The sequence below is a fragment of the Ovis canadensis genome, chromosome 6, assembly GCF_042477335.2.
Source record: "Ovis canadensis isolate MfBH-ARS-UI-01 breed Bighorn chromosome 6, ARS-UI_OviCan_v2, whole genome shotgun sequence".
Taxonomy (NCBI): Eukaryota; Metazoa; Chordata; class Mammalia; order Artiodactyla; family Bovidae; genus Ovis; species Ovis canadensis.
The window spans coordinates 102219345-102228015 of record NC_091250.1 but is presented as its reverse complement, the minus strand read 5'-3'; the positions used below and the strand labels follow the sequence as shown (position 1 = coordinate 102228015).

The following is an 8671-nucleotide window of genomic DNA, read 5'->3' as shown; positions in this document are numbered from 1 at the left end:
GTATTTTTTACATGTTAGACCCATCCCACCGTGCCCTTCTATCAAACACCCACTAGCCTCATAGCCAGTGAAACTCATTAGGACAGGTAATCAATTAAAGTAATAGTTAATATAAAAATCATGGAATTTTAAATTTCCATGTGAATATGCACTTAAAAAAATTACTTTGAGACTTTTTTTCATTCCAAACTAACACAGATGTATTAGCATTACTTTTAGCTTGCAAAGTGAAGTAGTGATTTGGGGGAACTGACTTTGCATATGAGCTTCACTGGTGGCTCAGATGGTAAAGAATCTGTTTGCAGTGTAAGAGACCCAGGTATGATCCCTGGGTTGGGAAGATCCCCTGCAGGAGGGCAAGGCAAGCTGCTCCAGTATTCTTGCCTGGAGAAGCCCCATGGACAGGGGAGCCTGGTGGCCTACAGGCCATGGGGTTGCAAAGTGCTGAACATAGCTGAGCAACTAAACATAGCATAGCACTTTGCATTTACTGTCTGTCTGTAACATGGACCTAGTATATTTGCTATTTGTGTTCTCAGAGTTTATGAAAAGTTTATGGCATAGACAGACACTATCCTCAAAAATTTATTTTGACTAAAAAATTTGCTAATAAAATTGCTCATAATTATTGTTAGCTTTGTAGGAATATGTAAGCACTAACTTGTTTTTTTTTTTTCATTTTGGTATATGCCTTTAGTTATTCTTACAATTTTTTTCTTTTAATTTAGGATATGTCATGGAACATAAGGCACGCCTCTTGGCAAATACCTACCCTAAACTCTAAATGATTAGGACAACATCTTATGGTTCCTTCAGGCTATCAGTCTTGGCCTAGTGAGAAAAACATACATAAAAAGCTTTTATTAAATAAAAATTACATTAGATTCTGATTATCTGTAAGAAATTATTGGTCTTTTTATTCAAGGTTAAGACCATATATTCTACTATATATTAACTTTGTCATGATTTTCATAACTAAGTCCTATAAGTCAAGCATGAACTTTATTTTTATACTTTCTATTTAGAGACCCATTTCTTTCATAAAAAGAATCTTTGATTACTTTACCTTCTTTTCCATTAGCTCTGTGGTAATAATTGGGTCCACAGCAGAAGTAAAAAAAAATGTTGTGCTGGGTTTTTGTGAAGTTGAAGGAGTGAAAATTCTTGCATTGGTGCGCTGAAAATTTATCATTTCTTTTTGTAAGTATGGTGACACTTCTGCTGGCTATGAGGGTGAGAAAGAAAAGTGATTACAAATTCAAACACAAGGTCAAAATTGGGAAGAATATAAAGTAGTAAAGCAAGGATTTTATTTGAGAAGTAAATGCCTTATTAGTTTTCTAGACTAAAATCTATCCTTTAGAAAGAGTATGTATATATGCCAGCAAACACAGATGTCTTTTAATACCTGACTTTAAATGAGTGTACCTGGGCTCCAAAATCACTGCAGATGGTGATTGCAGCCATTAAATTAAAAGACACATACTCCTTGGAAGGAAAGTTATGACCAACCTAGATAGCATATTCAAAAGCAGAGACATTACTTTGCCAACAAACATCCATCTAGTCAAGGCTATGGTTTTTCCAGTAGTCGTGTATGGATGTGAGAGTTGGACTGTGAAGAAAGCTGAGTGCCAAAGAATTGATGCTTTTGAACTGTGGTGTTGGAGAAGACTCTTGAGAGTCCCTTGGACTGCAAGGAGATCCAACCAGTCCATTCTAAAGGAGATCAGTCCGGGGTGTTCTTTGGAAGGAATGATGCTAAAACTGAAACTCCAGTACTTTGGCCACCTCATGCAAAGAGTTGACTCATTGGAAAAGATTCTGATGCTGGGAGGGATTGGGGTCAGGAGGAGAAGGGGACGGCAGAGGATGAGATGGCTGGATGGCATCACCGACTTGGTGGACGTGAGTTTGAGTGAACTCCAGGATTTGGTGATGGACAGGGAGGCCTCAGTTCAGTTCAGTCGCTCAGGCGTGTCCCACTCTTTGCAACACCATGAATTGCAGCACGCCAGGCCTCCCTCTCCATCACCAACTTGCGGAGTTCACTCAAACCCATGTCCATCGAGCCAGTAATGCCATCCAGCCATCTCATCCTCTGTCGTCCCCTTCTCCTCTTGCCCCCAAAGAGTCGGACACAACTGAGCGACTGAACTGAACTGAACTGATGGAGAATATCTGGCATGTATTAGCTCCTCAGTAAATAGTTGATGAACTGAGTGAATTGAATCTTGTGTGGCAAAAGATTACAGGGTGAACGAGTAATAATTGTTGATGGAATAATAATAACAGTTTCATTAAAATGCACAATAGTGCAAGGAGCTATAGTCTGTCAGTTGCTGATTTCCAGTAACTATCAAAGTGTGGTAAGGAAACTTACCATTGCAGCCATTTCAGGAGCTGTGCCTAGGAAGGGATCAAAGGCTGGTTGCTGCTGTCCTCCTGGCATAACCTTAAAAGTTGCAAAGTTTAAAATGGTATAAATTAATAATCCATAAAACATTTATCTTGCACCTAAGGCGGTTATACCCTTCTCACCTTCTTCAATTAGTTTCTTAAAAACAAAAATCATAATTTGGTTTTGAGAAAGAGAAAAGCAACTCCTGACACTGAGAAACTGGCCTAACACAATAGCTCTGCTGCAGTGTTTGCAGGAGCTGGCCTGACATTCTCTGCTGGATGCTGATGTTCTCCTGTTGTACCTTAACAATCCTACAGAATACCAGGCAAGGTCACCTCTGAACACGATGAAGTGCAATCAAAAAAACAGTACTTGGTAATCTTGCCCACAGCAAGGTCCCTGTGCAAGGCATGAAAATATCAGGCATCCTTAGGTCCTGGATAATCTGAAGAATTTCTTTTTTTTAAAATATAAATTTATTTAATTTAATTGGAGGTTAATTCCTTTACAATATTGTATTGGTTTTGCCATATATCACCGATCATGGTCTTTGCCTCCCTCCATCATTCTTACTTAAAAAGAAAGAATTGTTGTTACCCAGTCATAGAACTACCCCCAGTTCTTGAGATTCTTTACCATCTGAGCTACCAGGGAAGCCCAGTTCTTGAGAACTCCAAATCAAAAGTAACGTGACTATTTGAACTCTCCCCCAGATCATTGACACAAGACCAGACCCTGTGAGATGTCATTCCAATCCTTCCTGTTAACACACTCCACAGTTCCCCATGGTGTGTGACCTCCCTTGTTGCAGTAAGTGGATAAATCCAATTTTGTCCAACTAGAGGTGTGTTCCTGGTGGGTTTTTGACTAAAGATCACTGGTAGATTTAATAGTTTGTTTAGCAAGTAGTTTCAAAGCTAGTTTTTCTTTTTTTAATGAAAAATACATTTACTTACAGGTTCTACTTCTTGTGGAATATATCCAAATTCAGTATAGAATGGCATCTGTTAGAATTTTAAAAAAATGTGTTAGATCACTCATGATTTTTGCCATAATGCAGTGATAAATGATTAAAATATATGTATATTATATTGTACTAATACTTTTTTGAAAATTTATATGTTCTAGGTAGTAAAAATAATTGTTAAATTACCAACCATCCTTTTAACAGCGTATGATTTCTAGGTTAAAACTCTCCCTTTCTCTTTAAATTAGTATGACTTAATTGGAAGTACTACTACCAGTCATTTGAAGCATAATTTTCAGTTTTTTGTAATTGATTTGATAAGTTTTAAGTGATGATAAATTAAAAATCTAATTTGCATTCTAACTAAAAGTAACCTAGATATGTATGAGCTATCTAAATTTATATTAAAATTTTACTATTTTATTAAAGGTCCACAAAACTCAATATTGCATTACCTAATTGTATCTCATTGCTTTCCACATGACTCAGTGGTAAAGAATCTGCCTGCTGATGCAGGAAACCATGGGTTCAATCTCTGGGTTGGGAAGATCCCTTGGAGAAGGAAATGGCAACCCACTCCAGTATTCTTGCTTGGGAAATCCCATGGACAGAGGAGCCTGGCATGTTACAGTCAATGGGGTTGCAAAAGAGTTGGACACGACTTAGCTCCTAAACAACAGCAACAGTTCGTTCAAAATTCAATCTTGGTGTGTATTTCCAAATTAGTGTTATGCTAAAAGAAAGCAGTATATCCTTTTATGACCATCAGTTCAAACCACTGAGTTTTTGCACTAAGTTTAAACCAGATATTCTCTTTGAAATTTTACCTTTTCTTCTTTATCCTTAAATGGAACTAGTTAAATTAAAATCAAACGCTTGTAGTACCTGCTCCTCAAATAGCTGCTCTCTTGTTTGCGGAGGTGACTGTGCGACTGTTTGTTGAGGCTGTTCCCAGGGTAGGAACATGTAAACTGGATAGTACTGAAGCATCTATTGTAAATAGAAAAGTACAGAAGAGCTTCCTTCAGATCAGTGCAGGCTTTAAAAAAAATTCTATTATCAATATTATTTTAAAGCTGATTTGTCTTTAGTGATTTTGTGAACAAAAGAACACATAAAGCAGTCCTTCCCAAACTTTAGAAAAAACATGTATTGCACATGATGCTGGACTTTGTTTCAAGGTTGCTTGGTCAAACACATTAGCAAGTAGTGAATTCAACTAATAACAGACTTCTTAAAAGGGTACCTTGAACTTTATATATAAGCTTTATATACAAATTACTTTGTAAATATCTAAGAAGAGAGCCTATGCGGCATTTTCCATGTATAGTTTTTGACTCTTCATTCTGCAGAATGTGGTATTAGACATTCTACCATAATGAATGAATTGTTCAGAAATGTATTGCCTTTAATAATTGTCATTTTATTGAAACAACTCAGGTGCATTATAAGATATTTGGAAAATCTAGAAATAGACGAGGAAAAAAATAGGAGCACCTGCAGTTTTACCATTCACATCATCATGTATTGGTTTCCACTTATGTCTGTGTGTCTGTATATGTGTTTATAGAAAATTATGATCATTGTACCTCCATAGAGTTTTGTCTCCTGTTGTTTAATAAGACCCCCTAATGGAAATGAGTTAAGAAAAACAATAACTATGGTTTGAGAAGAGGTATATATTTTATATAATGGCTTTTAACTCTGGCCAAGCATCAAAAACACCAATTGAACATTTTAACAGATAGTCATATTTAAGATCTCCTCATGGGGTTTTGATTCATGAGGTGTGGGCAGAGTCCAGGTGTCTATAATTTTCAAAGTTATCACCAGAGATTTTAATGCAAAGCCAGAATGGTGAGTCACTGATTTAGTGGTTAAAGGAAGGGTGAAGAATTAGATTCTAACTCAGCTATTTATTTTCATTAGAATTGGGAACTTAATCTCATAAAGACTTAGTTTTTTGATCCTAAAATGAAGTAATTCTACTTGTCAGGTATCTAATTCTCTAACTGGTATGAAACAGAATGAGATAATGTCTAGGGGTAATGTTTGTTTTATAATGGGAGTGGACAAAATTACATAATTATTGCACTAAAGCCAGGTGTCTAACTTTTTACGAAATTGTCAACATTCTTCTGGTGAATAATATAATTTATCCATATTCATATTTCTTTGAACTCAGGGTATTATATTAACATTGAGAGGATTTTCTATATTACTTTAATGGTTATACTAATTTACTTTCTTTAAAAATTCTGCAATTTAATGGAAATCACCAAAATTTGACTGTAATATGGAGTTAAACTGAAAATATCCAAGAACCTGGAAATGTTTAGAGCATAACTCAAAAAAACCTCTGTCTACATCACACGATATTTCATCAGATTACTGCATCTTTCTCTGAACCAAAATTTAGGGTTGGCCAAAGTCAGTCTATGGTATTTCTCCCGAGCTGTTATCAAATGCTAGCATTTTTGGTGGAGAGAGAACTCAACCTAAGGCTTAGTGAGTTCCGTAACTCCCAACACAGCCGTGTCCTGGTGACTCTGGGGTCCTGGAGACTCCCAGCTGGCCTTTCTTTTAAAGCTGTTAAGTGAGCCTAACATTAACAAACTGCTGCCAGCCCAGCAGGGGTAGTACCCAGACAGTAATAGCATTGCATGGACTTTATAGCCCTGCCATAGAAGTCAGAGCTACAAATATAGAAGAAAACGTTCAATGGAGAGAGTATGCAGCCCATCTCTGTACAGGAGTGGTGGCCTTCCTTTCACTTACCTGTGCTTGCTCTTGAGGCATTTTGAAGGAGAACACAGAGGGCATAACCTGCCAAAAAGAAATTATGAAAAAGTTACACTTGACTTTTTAAAATTCCAGTGCTGATTTCTTTAGACCTAAGTGTATAAATGTAAAATGTATATTAGCAGACTTCTATGATGACAAAAGGTCATCTACTATATGTACCAGCACTAAGACAAATCACTCTTTTATTGAAGATGAAATTTCCTTAATTATCCTGTCCAAGACACGTTTTCACACTTTCAATTCATGACTGTGATCCTGGAAGAGCTGATTTATAAGGCATTTTTCATATCAAAAATCAGAAGTACAAGGAAGTACTTCCAGTGATGGTAGAAACACATTAGAGAAGCAATTCTTGCTCAGGAAACACCTATCTGATTCCTATTCGTTTTCACAATCCATGTGCATTATATTTCCTTTAGATAGAAGAGACTGGACTTACATTCTTAAGGCCCCATTGGGTCTGCTGTGGCGTCTGAGGCTGTGAGGGGTCCAGCTGTCCTGCCTGGGTTCCTTGGGCAAAACTGACCTGTCCTGGGACGAATATCTGATTTGGGACCAGTCCAGCAAACCGCTCGCGAGTTGATAAAGAGAATGGGGAGAGTCCTGGAATTTGATCCTGTTGCTGCTGTTGTAGAATTCCAGGGAAAGGAAGAACCCATGAATTAAATGGGCCCTAGGAAGACACAAGAGACAGAAAGGAAGCATTTCTCTTTCATTTAGAAAAGAATTAAAAGTCAGTCCAGAGTGAGAAAGAAGCAAATGTAAAACAATTTCTATATTTTTATTGCTGCATTATAAAAAAGGACAGCATCTTGGCACATTATGAGTCAGGCAAATAGCGTGAACAGTGGTAAATTCCCAGTGATCGTGATGACAAGTATGAATGAGGTGGATAAATGGTACAGAATCTGCAGTTGCCAGACTGGTTTCAATATATAGATATATTTACCTATTAGCTGTGTATGGCTTGTCATAAAATGATTAATTTAACTATCTCATAGTTGAGAGCATTTGTGCCTGAAAATGTTCATTTGATTACAGCTTTTACTTTGGCCTTCAAATAAATGGAAATTAAAACATATGTGAAAAATTAGTAACTTTAAAAGTTAAGATTTCAGAAATAGAATCAGAAAACATTTTGTTCTCCTACCATGTGCCACAAGAAAAGAGCAGTAGGAAATATTTTTGAAATAATTATTGGGGTAGGGATACCTGAAGCTGTAGTGGTTGAAGCTGAGCATTATTAAGATTCAGACGCAACTAGGAAAGGAAAGATAATATGAAAACAAGATTACTACACATGTTAAAACTATTAAGAATAAAATTTACTACAAAATCTGTACAGTCAAATACTGTACAACTCAGTTTCCTGTTAGAGGTGAGATGTTTTCTCACTAAGCTCGAACTAAATCACTGTGATTAGAGGTTAGGATTTAACTACCTCTTCTCTGCTGTGTGTGAGATTGCATAGCTTTACCCCATTCCAGTGGTTTATTCAGTCATTTTATCCTCTTAAACACCTATATCCACCCTGTTAGATGTTGGAGCAAAAAGGTATACAAGAATCTGTTTCTGCCTTTAAAGAATTTGCAATCGAATAAGGGAGGCAAAGTAGTATTCTAGAAACAACCTTGTATGCAAAACAAACATAAACATTGGGAATGCATTTGGCTATAGTTAGTGGGTAGAACTGCAGGATAAATCAACAAGAAGGCTTTTATCTCTTCCTGCTGTGTTTCCATAAGACAAAAAACTGGTGATATTGTTTTAACTATTTAAACTAACCTCATTGCTGTTGCTTGCAGACATAAGGCGCTGTGGAATAAGCTAAACAAACAAAAAAATAGAAACAGTAAAAGAGGGATTTGTTATGGGTTTCACACAATGATTTCAATTTTATCATGAAATCACTCACCGGGGCTGACATTGTGGCTCCCAGTATGCCGAGAAGAATTAGAGTTCTCATTTTCAGATGAAATATCTGGAAAATACATTGTGAAACTTAGCTGTAAAAAGACTGTCTATGTAAAAATCATGATAACAATAATCGGCCAGTATTGTTCACTCAGAAGGGTAGTTGGGTGAATTCCACAGTATTTACTTATGTCTTAGGATTTAAAATTAAAAAGTACATTTATAAGTATCTGTAACAGAATTCATCCTTTTTCTCAGAGCAGTTTTTTTTTTAAAACCAAAATTGCTTGTCCTTTTAGCTTTCCCTGAATGACTCATTTAGTAGCATATGATCTAGTTGGATGAATTTATGAGCAAGAAGGACTCATTTCTTGTACTGTTCTACATCGTAGGGAATGGGTGTTTAGGTCCATGGCGGAGCTCAATGAACTCAGTCTTTATTATGAAAACAATTTTATTGTCTATTTAATGTGGTAAAAGTACTACAGTGAAGATCTGACAATAGCAGTTCAGTACCAGGAAGCTTCTAGATAAAATTTTAATAACATTAAAATATATTAAAATGAAGCAACAGATTTCTA

The 8671-nt window shown here is 36.4% G+C and overlaps 1 protein-coding gene across 2 annotated transcripts; it reads right to left on the bottom strand.

Moving 5' to 3' along the window:
* Positions 1-801: 801 nt before the first annotated feature.
* ODAM (odontogenic, ameloblast associated) lies at positions 802-8142 on the bottom strand. Of its 2 annotated transcripts, XM_069595035.1 has the most exons (10): positions 8092-8142; positions 7962-8003; positions 7389-7436; positions 6616-6849; positions 6150-6197; positions 4257-4361; positions 3361-3408; positions 2380-2455; positions 1067-1221; positions 802-831 (listed from the first exon to the last, which is right to left on the bottom strand). In XM_069595035.1, the coding sequence occupies exons 1-10, from the start codon at positions 8140-8142 to the stop codon at positions 802-804; spliced, it is 837 nt and encodes a 278-aa protein (XP_069451136.1). The 2 variants fall into 2 exon arrangements, with proteins under 2 accessions (XP_069451136.1, XP_069451137.1); XM_069595036.1 differs by lacking the exon at positions 3361-3408.
* Between the last annotated feature and the right edge of the window lie 529 nt (positions 8143-8671).